The following is a 15,783-nucleotide window of genomic DNA, read 5'->3' as shown; positions in this document are numbered from 1 at the left end:
ATTCCAGAGGGGTGCTGACATGGTACATGGGAAAAACAGTCCTATGAAGTCCAACCTCTAATAGGAAGAGCAAACAGCTCAGATGCCAGCCAGCCACGACAAAGGACCGACAAAGCCGAACACACGCGCCCCCCCCCCCCCCCCGGCCATCCGTGAATATCTGCCTGTTCTGCCTCCTCGGAGAGGACGGATCACAAGACTGCTCGGAACAAGAAACCAAAAGGGCGGAAGCCCAGGAAGCAGCCGGGCCTGAATTTCACGCTGTTTCCAGAGAGTGAGCTGGCAGGCTGTGTCGGTGATCTGCACAGCGGGCAGGCGGCAGGCGAGGCTGACAGCTTGAGGGGGTTGTTGTAGGGAGACAGCTGCAAGTGTTCTCCTGGAGAAGGTTCTGGGCCCTGAGCTCCCGGCAAGCATTTTCCGCTCCCAAGCTGACCCTCCATTCACACAGGGGTTAAGAGCCTGTCAGCCAGCCCTGCAAGCACGATCTTTGTATTTAAATCATCTCAAGGGGACCCACAGCTCCAGGTACGACCAGAGCCTGGGAGAGGGGAGAGAAGGGAGGTGACACAGAGGACCCTTCCGCCCGTAATTGCTGGCTGGGCTTCCGATCCAGGAAGCTAAATAAAAGGGGGACACCAGAAGAAAGAGCCTAGGAAGACTAGAATACCCTGGAGAGCAGCTAGAGGAATCTCAACCTTAGGCACAGAAATGTTTCTGCCTCTTTTCCCTTCCTCCTCCCAGCTGGGCATCACGTGCTCCCTACTGTGTGCACTCCAAATGCAGATCAAAGCACAGTGGTGCCCAGTGTCTACACCACTCTCAGGCACAGGGATTCTCAGTCATCAGAGGGCCCCTAGACAGCAGCTGTAATCTCTTTCTAATCAAAATAAACAAACAACAGGGGCGCCTGGGTGGCGCAGTCGGTTAAGCGTCCGACTTCAGCCAGGTCACGATCTCGCGCTCCGTGAGTTCGAGCCCCGCGTCAGGCTCTGGGCTGATGGCTCAGAGCCTGGAGCCTGCTTCCGATTCTGTGTCTCCCTCTCTCTCTGCCCCTCCCGCGTTCATGCTCTGTCTCTCTCTGTCCCAAAAATAAATAAACGTTAAAAAAAAAATTTAAAAAAATAAACAAACAACAAAAACCCCTAACCAGCCCAAACCAGCGCAAGCAATACACAAGTACCTATAAGACACAAACATACACATTTACATATGTGCCTATTTACACACATACACATGCATATGCTTTTACAGCAGAAGGCAGGCAGGAAGCCTGTTCCCCGAGTCTAGAATCCTCTGCCTCCCTCATCTGATTCTAGCAGCAACAGCCATTTCTGCTACGAGTTTTTTCTCCGGTGAGGACCGATTCCAGACCAAAATGCCACCCCTCCGGCATGCTTCCCCATCCCACTCTACCAGCCCAGTGAGATCTGTGAACAATCCAGGGAACAAAGAGGGAAGAGAGACCCAAGCTGCATTCCTTGAAAGTGGGGTTAGATTCTATACTTTGATAAACCTCAGAGCCTGAACCTCTTTGCTCTCAGAGTGGCCAGGGTGCAGCTCTGAGCCTCTTAATAAACAAGTCCGCCTCTCTCCCTGCCACTAGGCACAAGGGTTTTCTCTGCCCAGCATCTATTTTCAGCCCCCATAAATCATGTTCCATTGTTTCAGGGAATCTGAACTCACGCTTAATAAACCATCAACCTCACCCCTCTGCCACCACCCCAAATTTCCCTCAGGGAAAGACGGTTTCCAGGAGAGAAGCAAATTCTTAATTAGGGCTGGGTTTGAAAAGCAAGCTTCCGCACAAAACAGAAAAACAAACCTGGGTCTAAAAACCATCAAATGACCAACCGCTAATGTCTTTGATTAAAGTGCAGGACTAGGGGCGGCTGGGTGGCGCAGTCGGTTAAGCGTCCGACTTCAGCCAGGTCACGATCTCGCGGTCCGTGAGTTCGAGCCCCGCGTCAGGCTCTGGGCTGATGGCTCGGAGCCTGGAGCCTGTTTCTGATTCTGTGTCTCCCTCTCTCTCTGCCCCTCCCCCGTTCATGCTCTGTCTCTCTCTGTCCCAAAAATAAATAAACGTTGAAAAAAAAAAATTTAAAGTGCAGGACTGTGATTCTCAGGTCCAGGTGGGACTTCAGTGACCATCCGAAGGAAGCAGAATTTGAACCTAATGCCAAATGACACACGATCAGGTACTTGAGGACCACGTCGGTGCTGCAGTGGCTAGATTAAATTGCTCTGATGCAGAATTTCTCCCAAGTATAGGTTACCAAGAAACATAATACTGCTTTAAAATTTACTTAGGTGTGTTCACCCTTCTCACACCAACACAGTCACGAATCTTATTCATAACCAGGCTTCACCTAACACAATTCCCCTGTTTTTCCTGGAGATGCAGGGAAATGAGCAGACATGTAGCTCATGTTCCGAGATCGAAACCTGGATCACGGCACTCACAGCATAAAGTCTGCTAAACCAGGGCTCCGGGTACACACAATTCTTAAAGAGCTAATTTAACGGACAACCGCTGTCTGGGACAGGAAGCCCTTCTGACATTCTGGAAAACGTAGGGGGTTTCAAAGGATTATGCAGAGGGACGGGACTTTGAAAATTCCCAAACTCTTAACCGAAGCCTAAACGAGAACAGGTTCCGTTCCAAAACACTGCACAGTTCACTTGGACCCTGCAAAGCCCAGCTGGAGCTCAGCGCGTCCACACTGCAGCCTGTCTACACTGCAGCTTGTCTGCTGGAGGTTTGCAGACCACTCCCTGCTGACAGAGTCCGGCCAACCCCACCAGCCTACCAGCAGCCTGCAGCACTATGTCCAGATCCAAGTGAGGGCACCAGCCAGGGGTTGGGGGGGGGGGGTCCCCTGGGCCTGCCCTCCTACCTGCTGTATTCCTGGCTGGTTGAACAATGATCAGGGAGAGCCACGGGAAAAGCCGCATCATGCCCAGTACGCCACTCCCTGGTCCTCAACAACACCGGTTGCACACTCCTCCACCCGTGAAAACGGTGGGCACAAACGAGGGCCTGCCCCGGAAGGATGCAAGGAACAAAAGCATCAGGGGCAGGTGGAACCGGCTGGTCTCCACCTCTCTCGGGGGACAGAGGCCACAGAGCTTCTGCAGGGTACGTAGAGACGTTGTAAAACCAACTCCCAGGAAAGGGCGCAGTAAAAGGGGACCTCGGGCAGCCACAGCTGCCAGCACGAGCGACCTCCAGATATCAGGAGCTTGACCATGACCATAGCGGTAAGCGGAACACACACACACACACACACACACACACACACACACACACACAAAAGTGCCTTCCGGCATAAGAGCATACACCTTAAGGCGGGGAAACTTGTCATTTCACTTTTCTCTGCTCTTGGCAAGAGATCCTGAAAGGCACGGACAGAGAAAGTTTCTCGGATTAACTGGAGAAAACACACGCCAGTGAAGACACCCCGGAGGACCTCTCCCGAGGTTCTCACTGCTACTCGTCCCAGCCCTGGCACCTGAGTAAGGCTTGCCATGGGGCCGTCAATACAAACTGATTTACCACCACCACCACCACCCCCCCGCAACACACACCCAAGCTGTATCAGCGTTTCTGAAGCCCTTTACCTAGGCTAACTCAAACGCACCCCTAAGGTGCGACCCCACAGGTGTGACTGGCTTGGCCACACCCAGCCAGAGAGGGAAGACACTCCCCACCACCCTCCACGTCCTTGCCAACCGCAGGGTGCCGGCGCCGGCCTCCGCCTCCTCCTCTCCACCCACGGGGAAGTCGGAGCCCCCCACGCAGTCAGAGCGCTTTAAATCCCCGCCGCCGCGGCCCCCTTAGGGTCCAGAAACGCACAGCTGCCCTCGGCCCACGGAGCGTCTGGTGTCCTCCCGGCCCGGCACTCCCGCCTCCCCGGGCCGCCCCCGCCCCTGCGGGCCGCGCCTTACCGCCGGTGTCCTCGAAGCGCGGGGGCGGGCGGTCCCGCAGCGTGGCGCTCCAGCCCGCGCCAGCCTCGTCCTCCTCGGCTTCCTGCGCGTCGGGAGCACCGGGCGGCGGCGGCGGGGGGCCGGGGCGCTCGCGTTCGTCGTCCGAGGAGGCGGCCGAGGAGGAGTGCGAGGCGGCCGACGTGCTGTAGAAGGGGTTCCCGCCGCTGTCCGGGCCCGACTCGCCGAACACGTCGTCCGAGATGTGCAGGCTCTCGTAGCGCGCGCGGGCCGCCTCGAGCAGCGCCGGCGCCCTCCTCCGCGCGCCCCCCGCCGCCCTCGGCCATAGCCCCGGCCGCCGCCCGCGCGCCCGCCCCCCACAGCGCCTCCCAGCCGCACGCGCCGGGCCCCGGGCCCGCGCCGCGGCCCGCCGCCCCCCACCAGCGCAGCCCGCAGCACAGCGCCCGCCGCCCCGCGCCCTGCCGGCCCGCCGTCTTGGCCGCCTCGGGCCCTGCGCCCGGGGAAGCGCCCTCGGAGCTCGGGCGCCGCAGGCTGCGGGCCGCGGCTGGAGGCAGGGCGCGCGGGCGGGAGGCTGGGGCTGCGGCCGGGCCCAGGCGCCGCCGCTACTGCCGCCGCTGCGTCTCCTCGGCGCCCGCCGCGTCCCCGCGCGCCCTCCCGCGGCACCCCGCGCTCCCCGGCCGACCTTCCCGGGCGCGAGCCGCCAGAGGCGGGCCCCGCCTCCTCGCACCTCCGGCCCGCCGGCCAATCGGGAGCCGGGCCGGGGCGGGGCCGGCGCGGGGCACGCCCCGCCTCCCTCCACCGGGCGGGGCGAGGAAAGAGGCAGAGGCGGCGGCGGGCGGGAAGGGGGAGGGCAGGCGGCGGCTCGAGCCCGTCCCCTCGCCTGCAGGGACATGCGGCCCGGGACGGCCACCCGCAGGCCCCGCGCTTGCTCCGCGCCGGGAAGGGAGGAGCCGAAGGGGTGCCGGGGGGCACGGGACGCACCCGGTTCTTCCTGCCGCCCGAGCGGGACCCGGCGCTCACGTCCCCTAACGCAGGAGGCGCCCCGCGCCGGGGAGCTGTCCGCCCCGGTGGTTCTGAACCAGGCGCGGCAGAAACTCCAGGTAGGCGGCGGGCCCGAGGCTCACAATTCCCTGGGCTGTTGCCGCTGCCGCTGCTACTGCTTCCCGTGGCACACAGCCGGCTGCGCCCCTTGCTCCTATGAGCACGAGGGCTGTCTGGCTTCCGGGAATCTTGCTCTAATTAGGAGCCGGCCTCGCCGGTCCATTTCTGGGGTCAGATGCTAACTCAGTCTCGCTTGAGTAGCCCTGTAATTCGAGGGTGGCAGCATCTGGTCTTAGTCATTCCTCTCATCTTTGACGTTTGACCTCTTTTAAACTCAAAATATTCATTACCTCCCGAATATTGATTACTCTGGCACCACTGTTGTCACATCCTTACTTACACATTTGACACACTCGTCTATTAAAATATAGCACAATCACCCAGGCGTCAGGGCTCTGATAAACAATGGCACAGAAAGGTTTCATCCACCCCTCTTCCTCGGCCAAGAGTGTGTGGCATTCATTCTGTTGATGGCGCTACATATGATCAGTCTTGTCTCCTTGCTCCCCTCTCCCTCCCACAAATAGTGCAATAAGTCACGATGATGGTAATTGGGCCATAAAGTCACTTGCACTCAGAAATAAAATAAATCCACAGAGATGTGAAGGGCTTACAAATCCTACTGGGTATTAACTAAAAGATAATTGCACAAGAGGGAAAGGCATGTTGCTATTTCTAAGCATGCATAAAGGATGAAGATGATGGGACCATTCTGCCACCAACTGAGGTCAATTCAACAGCAGGCCGGCAGCTTCTGCTCTTACCCTCCCCTCCCAGGCCTGTGTTTCCTCCTCCCAACCAGAGCCTCTGTACAGGCAAGAGTTCCTGACAATCACTGAAAGAAAATATATAGAAAGGAAGGGATTCACATGGCATTGCTTTCTATGTGGATTGGCTGATATATGTGAAATTGTTTGCAAAGCATTTCAACTCTGTTGGAAGAATTATGCCACAGGAAAAAACTGGCTTCTGGCATATCTGTATACTGTGCTAACCAGTGAAAGATTTTGAAGAGAGCACATACAGGTAGTCAGACTTACCACAAAAGACCAATGAAGCATAGATCGAAGACACAAAATGAGACTCCAGAGCTCAAGTTTGAATTCTGCAATTAGGAATTCTGTTATACTCCTGTAAAATTTTATGTTATCTCTTAAAAAAAATAATTGAATGGGATCTAGAGGGTGAAATCTGTAGGCAAGAGTTCCTTCTCCTCTCCAGGTAGCCAGTGAAAAAGTCAGCAGCTCAAGTGAGTGTGTGTTTTAAAAACAATGGCTTGCTTTGCTACCCATAGGAAGCACAAAATAGACGAATAACAGTTACAAGGATGGATGGGCACAGTCTCCCATTGTCTCAAATTTGCATTTGCATGGTGCTAATCCCAAGGAAACCTTAGAGCCTTTGTGTTGTAAGTACTTGTAACTCATACAGCATGCAACATTGGGGAGAGGATTATTTGGTCACAAAAGAAACAGACTGGGAAATCAAATTGTTATCCAAGTGCTTGTCAAACAAAAATCAGATGGCTATTTCAGTTCAGAATCAGGTGTTCAGCAACCAAGGGTTACTTTGTTTAAGCAAGTGATGCCAACCAAGAAAAGTAAAAATACGTCAGCCTTTATTTAAAGACAGGTGGCTGATTCTCCTTGTGGAAGGAAGAGAGAAAAGGAAAAAAAAAAAAACTGGAAAACAAAAACCAAAAAACTTCCCCATCTGCTTGGCAACCTACTACCATTATGATTTTACATCATTAACTTTTCTAAGTAATGTTATCTGTAAGGATAATTATGGAAGCAGTATTACACTGAGATCTTTTCAACTTTGAGTCATTTAAATACATCTTCCAAATAATATAATTTTGTAATATAATTAAATAACTTTAGATGAATATTATTTAGATGGTTTCTACTCTGCACAAAGGTCTCCGGGTAGTAAAGGCAATCCATTTGTGTAGTAGAGTCCTTAGGTTTTCTTAAGCCAGGAGTGTGTGCTTTTTATGTAACGGGGACTGGTAGCCATTTTTCACTGAGTCCTGGCCTCCTTTCCTGGTATGTTTTAATAAGAAAGAAAAAAATGCTACCATTCAAACTATGATACAATGTTTTCTTTTCATTAACATTTTAATTTAAATGCATCGAAAGTCTCTTTGGTAAATATTTAGATTTTTATCATGTATCACCTTAATGCATACATAAAAATGAAAGTTAAAATCGTTGGTTAATGTTTTCCCAGGACTTGACATTCAGAACCTCTCTATTCTTATTTGCCTTCTGCTTTCAATGCCCAGGTTTTCCCCACAGTATGTTTCTCTTAGCCACCCAGAGCTTCCGTCATGCAGCACTTAAAACAATTTTTTTTTTATTATTGACATATAGCTGACCTTCAATGCTGTGTCAGTTTCAGGTGTACAACATAGTCATTTGACAATTCTGCACGTTACTCAGGGCTCACCTCGTTCGACGCGTTCGCCTCGTTCCACACGGGGCTCGAACCCATTAACCGTGAGGTCATGACCTGAGCTGAAGTCGGACGCTTAACCGACTGAGCCACCCAGGCGCCCATAATTCTATTCTTAATTTTTTGAGGAACCTCCATACTGTTTTCCACAGTGGTTGTACCAATTTACATTCCCACCAACAGTGCACAAGGGTTCCCTTTTCTCTACCTCCTGGCCAACACACTTGTTCTTTCCTGTCTGTTTAATACCAGCCATCCTGACGGGTCTAAAGTGATAGATCTCATTGTGGTTTGATTTTATTTCCCTGATGATTACTGATGTTGGACGTCTTTTCACGCGTCTGTTGGACATCTATATGTACTTTTTGGGGAAAATGTCTATTTAGGTCTTCTGCTCATTTTTTCAATTGGATTATTTGTGGAGTTTTTTGTATTAAGTTCTTTACATATTTTGGATATTAATCCCTTATCAGATGTACCACTCACCACTATCTTCTCCATTCAATAGGTTCCCTTTTGGTTTTGTTGTCGATTTCCTTTGCTGTGCAAAAGCTTTTTATTCTGATGCAGTCCCAATAGTTTATTTTCGCTTTTGTTTCCCTTAACCAAGCAGACGTATCCATGACTATGTTGCTAAGGCCAATGTCGAAGAGATTACTACCTGTTTTCTTTTAGGAGTTTTATGGTTTCAGGTCTCACACTTATTTTTTTAAGTAAGCTCTGTGTCCAGTGTGGGACTTGAATTCACAACCCCAAGATCGAGAGATGCGTGCTTCATGGACTGAGCCAGCCAGGTGCCCCTCAGATCTCACTTTTAGCTCTTTAATCCATTTTGAGTTTATGTGTATGGTAAAAGAAAGTGGTCTAGCTTCATTCTTTTGCATGTAACTGTCCAGTTTTCCAACACTGTTTTCGAAGAGACTGTCATCTTTCCATTACATACTCTTGCCTCCTTTGTCAAAGATTAATTAACTTTACAACTGTGGGTTTGTTTCTGGGCCCTCTATCCTGTTTCCATTGATTTGTGTGTCTATTTTTTTTTTTTTTGTAGTAGATTTTGAAATCTGGGATTGCGATACCCCCAGCTTTGTTCTTCTTTCTCAAGATTGCTTTGCATGCTGCACTTTTTATAAAAGTACTCTGTGGTCATCCAAGTTGCGGTCCCTCCATTCTGCCTGGCTTGATGCTGGTGGTTTTTTTTTTTAACTTATCCAAGATTTTCATATAATAACCAGTTTGTTTTTCTTCTTCAAATGGTCCTCAAAAGGCCTGTGGCCTGGCATGCTGAGAGCTATAGATGGCCAGGCACCTCCTAGGACTAGTAACTAAGTTGGCACAGGCTCAGGCTGTGGTAACTTTATAGACACTTCCACCTGCTCAGCACCAACTATAAGACAATTCCATGTATATATATATATATGTGTATATATATATATACACACACACACATATATATACATATACGTACATTATATATATATATGTATATATATTATATATATACATATACATACATTATATGTATATATTATATATATAATATATATATAATATATATATATTATATATATATATATATATATAGTTGGAGATGTGAATGTGAAAGAACATGGGGGCAGGGGCATCTTAGAATCTGTAAAATATAGTATATTGCTTCCTGTCTGTACTTTGCCATTTTTGATTTTGCAAATGGCCAAACCACCGTAGGGAACAAAAATGAACAAAAATCCTAAGGTGGCAGGGCCTGACCTGGCCAACCCCATACTGCACAGGCTAGACCAGGCTTGGGAAGTCTATGTGTTGCTGGGTCACTATGAATAGCGAAGGCAGAGGGGGGGGTCACGGCAGCTGCTGCTTCTTCCTATAGTGCCTTCATCGCCCACAAGGAGGGGGCCAGAACCAAACAGAATCTCCTGGAACTGAGATAGGGGAGGGGAAAAGAAAGAGCCACAGCTGCTGAACCATGATCGACATATGGGGGAGAATGCTGGAGACAAATGTGCATGGCACAGCGTGACATTTGAGTCACATCTGACATAGAAACTTAAGGATCCAATCTTGCTCAAAATGATTTTTTTTTTTTTTGATGAATGTATCTACTAGTCAAAGAGACATGCAGAGAGGGAGAACAAAGTAGGACAAAGCTATAGAAAACTTTCGGGAAAAATCTCTCTTGTTGGGATTGAGATACCCTTCATTGATTGGTTGATCGATTCATTCATTCATTCACTCATTCATTCAACAAATACATACTGAATACTTATTATGTGCCGAATCCTCTTCTAGGCACTGAGAATAAATCAGAAAAGAAAAAAACACAAGTACCTTGCTTTTATTACGTCTATACTCAAGTAGAGAGAAGAGAAAAAGAAAACAATAAATATGCAATATGTCAGCTGTTGACAAGGGGTAAAAAGTAGGGGGACAGACATTACGTTGGTGGTGACGGGGATGGTGGTGGTGGTGATGCTGCTTGTGTGTGTGGTCAAGGGAAGTTACTGAGATAAGAATCCTTGAATGGGTTAAGAGCACAAGCCAAGTGCATTTAGGAAGAGGAAACAAGTGGAAAGCCCCTGGGGCAGGCACACACCTATTGTACTCTAGAGAACCAAGGAGGCTGGCCTAGCTGAGGCACAGAGAGCTGAGTGACTTGGTAGGAGATGAATTGAAAAGGAAGTTGAGTGCGCCATTCTGTAAGGCTGGATTTTATTCTGAGCGAAGTGGGGAGCCACTGGAGACCTTAGAGCAGGGAAATAACAAGATCTGACTCGGGTGTTCAACGGATCGCTCTAACGGCTGAGTGGAAAATAAACTAGAACAGAGCAGGAACAGAATCCGAAGGCCAGAGAGAACACCATGACAAATGCCCAAACTATAGAGGGGAGTGTTTGGGGCCAGATTAGAAGTGATAGAGGTGATTAGAACCAGTCAGATTGTGAATACGTTTTGAAGGTCGAACCCACAGCTTTGACCAAAGAATTAAATATGGGCAGTGAGAGAAAGAGATGAATCCAGAATGACTCTATAGTTGTCTGTTGGAGCTATTGCAAGTGTAGCAGAGTTGGAGGAAAATAAGAGCTTGGATTTGAACATGTTGGGTTTAACACATCTAAGTGGATCTGGAAAGCAGACAGTTGAAGAGAGTTCAAGAACCAGGTCTGGATTGGAGGGAGAAGGGTGGAGTCATCAGCAGATCGATGGTAGGAAAATGGATGAAGTCACCAAGGATTGAGTATAGAGAGGGGAGACATCTGAGGACAAGTCCTGGAGCACATTCATAGAGATCAGGGAAATGAGAAGAAACCCCCGAAGGAAACTGAGAAAGTTGAGGAACCCAGACAGATTTTAGGGGCTAAGAAAGTATCTCAAGGATCTCGAGAGTAACCATGGTGAATGCAGCAGAGGGATCTGGTAAGGTGAGGGCTGGGAAATAACCACTAGGTTTCACAAAAGGGGGATAAAAATGGGATTGGAGAGTGGGTTTCAGAACCTGGGAGAAGAAACGGGGGTTTTGAGTAAAGACAACTTTTGAGGATTTTTGCTACAAAGGGAAGAGAGAAAAGGGAGGTGACAGGTGGGTTGGAAGTTGGAAGGAGATTTCTGAAGATCAGGTGATATTTGAATGAGGGTGGGGATGATTCAGTAGGAAGGGTGCAGGAGAGATGCCAGACAGCTGGACAGAGAGAGAACAGTTACTAAAACAAGGTCCTTCCTTGCTTGGATGGCAGTGAATCGGAATGCACGAGTGGAGGGGCTGGTCCTCACTCAGAAGGCATTGGGGGTAGGGGTCCATGCAGTTAGATTTAGATCCTTAATCCATTTTGAGTTTATGCGTATGGTGAAAGAAAGTAGTCTAGCTTCATTTTTTGCATGTAACTGTCCAGTTTTTCCAACACCATTTTTGAAGAGACTGTCATCTTTCCATTATACATTCTTGCCTCCTTTGTCAAAGATCAATTAACTGTACAATTGTGGGGTTGTTTCTGGGCCCTCTATCCTGTTTCCATTGATTTGTGTGTCTATTTTTTTTTTTTTTTTGGTAGTAGATTTTGAAATCTGGGATTGCGATACCCCCAGCTTTGTTCTTCTTTCTCAAGATTGCTTTGCAGGCTGCACTTTTCATAAAGGTACTCTTCTTCCTTTCCTGCTTTGATTTTCTCAGCGAAGTCCTCAGAGGGGTCATCAGCTGTATCTGAGAGAGGTGTTCAGTTCTTAATCCTGGCTGTACGTGAGAATCACCTGGAGAATCTTAAGAGAACACTCCTAACCGGGCCCTACGCCAATTTAATCGGATTTCTCTGGAGGTGTACCTGGGCGCTGGAATGTGTCAAAGGCTTCAGGGTGATTCAAAAGTGTGGCCAGAGTTGAGAATCCCCGGGTTAGGGGTCTGAGGAAGGAAGATGTGAGGTAGTCAAAATATTTCACCAGTAGAGTGGAGACTCAGTCAATTAGATCAACATACTTGGATTCGTGGTTGAGAATTTAATGTGAAACCTGCCAGGATGGTTGCATTTTTTCCCCCAAGTTTTATTTATTTGAGAGAGAGAGAGAGAGAGAGAGAGCGCACACAAGCGGGGGAGGGGCAGAGAGAGAGAGAGAGAGAGAGAGAGAGAGAGGATCCCAAGTAGGCTCTGAGCAAGGGGCCGGACGTAGGGCTCAAACCCACGAACCATGAGATCATGACCTGAGCCAAAACCAAGAGTCAGACGCTTCACTGACTGAGCCCCCCAGGTGTCCCAGGATGGTTTCATTTTTCTCCAACTGTGTTCAGCCACCAGGGGCAGACACGGGGTGGACAGAGGGTTGGGTTTTACCGAGGTAGGTTTTTCTCAGGTGTGTATGATGGAGGTGAGAGTACTAGACAGTGATTATAATCATGGACCTGGGCTCTGTGTCAGCTAAGGAGGCATGTGAGAATTTGGGGGAAGAATTAAGGGACGTTGAAAAGGATGTAGGTAAATGGCTTCTTCTGAGTGGTTTCGCTAATAAATATTTCCACGAAATATTTAGTGCAGTCAGACCCCTGCAAGCAGCACAAACAACTCTGATTAGTGCTTCAACCTACATTTTCTTCCCAGGGTTGCAATCAGTTGCTCTCAACGAGTGGACACTGTGAGATATTTAGAGCAAAGAGAAACATACATATTGGAAGTGGGCTCTTCCCATTCTTAGAAACCAGAATTTTGTACCTTCGTGTCCTTTCTTCTGTCCCCCTTGGTGACCTTTTCCCTCTTGAAGCATACCCAAGCCCCACTCCCCTGTTCTCCAATAAAAGAAAGGGATCTGAGTAACAGCCTTGAAGTTCAATCGCCTTTAAAGGAGAAACAGCCCTGGGCAGTTGGTGTTTTACACAAAAGAATGGATTGCTTAGTCACAGAAACTCAGGTATTCTAAGAAACCGGGAGCGGATATTCCCTGCTAGAAAGGGGACCTTCTCGGCATCTCTGAAGTCACATTCCTGTAGCTGGCACTGACGGAACTGAAAGTATAAATTAGACGTCCAGGGTCAAACTCTACGTACGTAGATTGTTGAACTGATGCATTGTTGTAGGCTTAGTGTTAAAGCCCCATCTGTCCCTCAGTTTCCTTACAGTGACAGTGATGCTTCTTATAAGATTGTCTGTGAAAGGCTGGGCGCCCTACAAAACCATGCAGCACAGCAGAGCTTTCCCCTAAGGAGAGCGTAATGTGCACTCTAATCGTAGGAGAAAAAATAGAGAATCACAGGAAGAAACACTCATGTCGGGGCTTTCATTAAACTTAGTGCAACCTCTCACCAATTCTGTATCTTTATTTGCAGTAATTTTTTAATAAACATTACTGTTGAAATACCCTTGGTTACAACGAGCAACTCAATTATCAGAAAAACAGTCTCAGACGTTTGTTCTAATTACTAAACCAGAGGAGGTGACAGGGGTGCCTGGGTGGCTCCGTTGGTTGAGTGACAGACTCTTGATTTCTGCTCTGGTCATGATCTCACGTTCGTGAGATCAAGTCCCACGTCGCGCCCTGTGTTGACAATGCAGAGCCTGCCTGGGATTCTTTCTCCCCCTCTCTCTGCCCCTCTCCCACTCATGCTACACACACACACTCTCTCTCTCTCTCTCTCTCTCTCTCTCTCTCTCAAAGATAAATAAATTTAAAAAAAGAAGAAGAGCTGACAGAGTTTAGAAAATTTTTCAACAAGGTTTAAACAAAAAGGATTTTCCACTTTATTCTAATCAGGTCAACACAGATACCACTTTCCCATAACATTGCAAGTAATTGGTATTTTTCAAAGATATCATTCGGTTCTTTATAGAAGGCTAAAAGTTGGAGGCCCATAACAATGACAGTCAACTTTTATGTGTGTTTTCCATATGCCAGAATCTGTGCTAAATGGTTTGCCGGGAACATCTAAAAACCAGCCCTATGAGGTCAGTGTTCTCCCTGTTCTAACTCCACGCATGGCAAAGCGAATGCTTCAAGCCGTGAGCTCGGTTTTCCAAGTTCATACAGCTAGTATATGATGGGATTAGTATTCAAACGCAGGCAGTCTAATTCCAGGTCAGATCCCTCCTGGCCGCTACCATAGTTTTTTGACTGTCACCTACTCCCCTGCTCCACTCCCGTTTAGGGACAATCAGTAATACCTAAAGCACAGTGGCTGTGCGTGAGGGGTGGCCACTGGCTTTAATTATTTCTATCCAGGGAGGAAGGGCTGCCTTCATACATTCTGCGTCAGCTCTTTCTTCTGCCCAGGAAAGTATCCATCCTTCAATGCATCAGTATTAATTGTTGTTCAGGGATGAATTAAGCTTCTGGGGCCATGCACCGTTTACTATGGCATCCATATTTCTTTCATGAAACCTAAGTAGCATTCACTTGGAGACAAGAAGAAATGATGGTGAGGGCGGGGAGCGGCGATGTTAAGAGGGACTCCCAGAAATTGGTTCCTGGACCAATAATGATCACTAGCCCTTATGCTACTCTTGGAGTCACTTTACTCGTGCTGAAATGTATGAATTTGCCCTAGCGTGACTCGGCCCCTCCTAACAATCAAAAGCTCCCAGGATGGGTCAAGATGTTTTGTTGTAATTCTGCAGGTTGAATGTATTTATCAGCCCTTCCCCGAGAATGCTATTATAGGGCGGGAGTTGGGTGATGACTAGTGGGCAGAAACCTATCAGGTGGGAGGAGCCTATGACGTTTGTATGAAGGAGAAACCAGCCCTCCTTGGTGATGGGGCATTTATTCTGCTCTCAGACTCCAGCCCGGCCAGGACCGCTTTGTAAGAGAAAGCCTTCAGTTGGGAGGGGTTGCCAACTACTGAGAAAACCAGTCAATTAATATTGAAAAAACACTAACCAATTAGGTGCATTTTTTTGGTTTCGATTTTGGTCTTCAAAGCATGAAGGTCCTTGGGGAAAGGGAGCGGAGGAAAAGGCTGGGCCAGACTCTCCGCAGGCCAAGCCTCGCAGTTGGGCACAGCCCTGCCTGCTGAGGGACCCTTCCTGGAGGCCCCACCCCGCGAAGGCCCTGCCCGGCGACCCCATGGTTCCATCTCCTAAGGTCTTGCCCTCAAAAGCCTCACCCCGGAAGGCCCCGCCCCCGGAAGGCCCCGCCCCCGGAAGGCCCCGCCCCCGGAAGGCCCCGCCCCCGGAAGGCCCCGCCCCCGGAAGGCCCCGCCCCCGGAAGGCCCCGCCCCCGGAAGGCCCCGCCCCCGGAAGGCCCCGCCCCCGGAAGGCCCCGCCCCCGGAAGGCCCCGCCCCCGGAAGGCCGCCATGGCCAATATAATGCTCTGCTGTCACTGTCTGGTAATTCTTCAGTTTTATTTTTGAACTTGTGTTTTGGGAGTGGGGGGATGGGACAGCGGAGCACGCGCATGAGCCGAGGAGACCGCCCGGTATGCGTGTCCACCGTCCCTTGCCTCCTCAAGTTCAAATACTGGTCTCCCGCCTGGCGAGTGCAGCTGGACAGTGACACCCAGTGCCCGGGGTTCAGCAAGAGAAGCTAAGCGTTACATCGATGACTGAGTCAACAGGAGCGCCCTTTCCCTACGAAGCAGAGCTTGCTCTGAGCACAGACAGAAGGCAATGGCCTCTGGTGAACAACCCAGAACCGGGTCATACCCTTTCTCACTCACGTTACCTCCCTGTGTTAGCCGAGCGCTTAGGCTGCAAGCGGTGACTTAGAAGCGAAGGGAAAGAAAGGGCGGCCCCTGCCCCCCGTCCTTTCGGGTTCCTTACCCATCAGTAAGCTGAGGGCAGGAAGGTTGGTGGAACATGTCCTGTCTCACCAGGT

The 15,783-nt window shown here is 49.5% G+C and overlaps 1 protein-coding gene across 1 annotated transcript in view; it reads right to left on the bottom strand.

Moving 5' to 3' along the window:
• PGBD5 (piggyBac transposable element derived 5) overlaps positions 1 to 4,834 on the bottom strand; it is a 106,221-nt gene extending 101,387 nt beyond the window's left edge. The window contains exon 1 of the mRNA XM_047088672.1: positions 3,946 to 4,834. Coding sequence (XP_046944628.1) covers positions 3,946 to 4,834 — 889 coding nt within the window. The remainder of the gene's footprint in view (positions 1 to 3,945) is intronic.
• Between the last annotated feature and the right edge of the window lie 10,949 nt (positions 4,835 to 15,783).

This window comes from Lynx rufus, unplaced genomic scaffold (assembly GCF_022079265.1).
Source record: "Lynx rufus isolate CCGP_SWC_20201006 ecotype Redwood Valley unplaced genomic scaffold, mLynRuf1.p SCAF_25, whole genome shotgun sequence".
NCBI lineage: Eukaryota > Metazoa > Chordata > Mammalia > Carnivora > Felidae > Lynx > Lynx rufus.
This window is presented reverse-complemented; position numbering and strand designations above follow the sequence as displayed.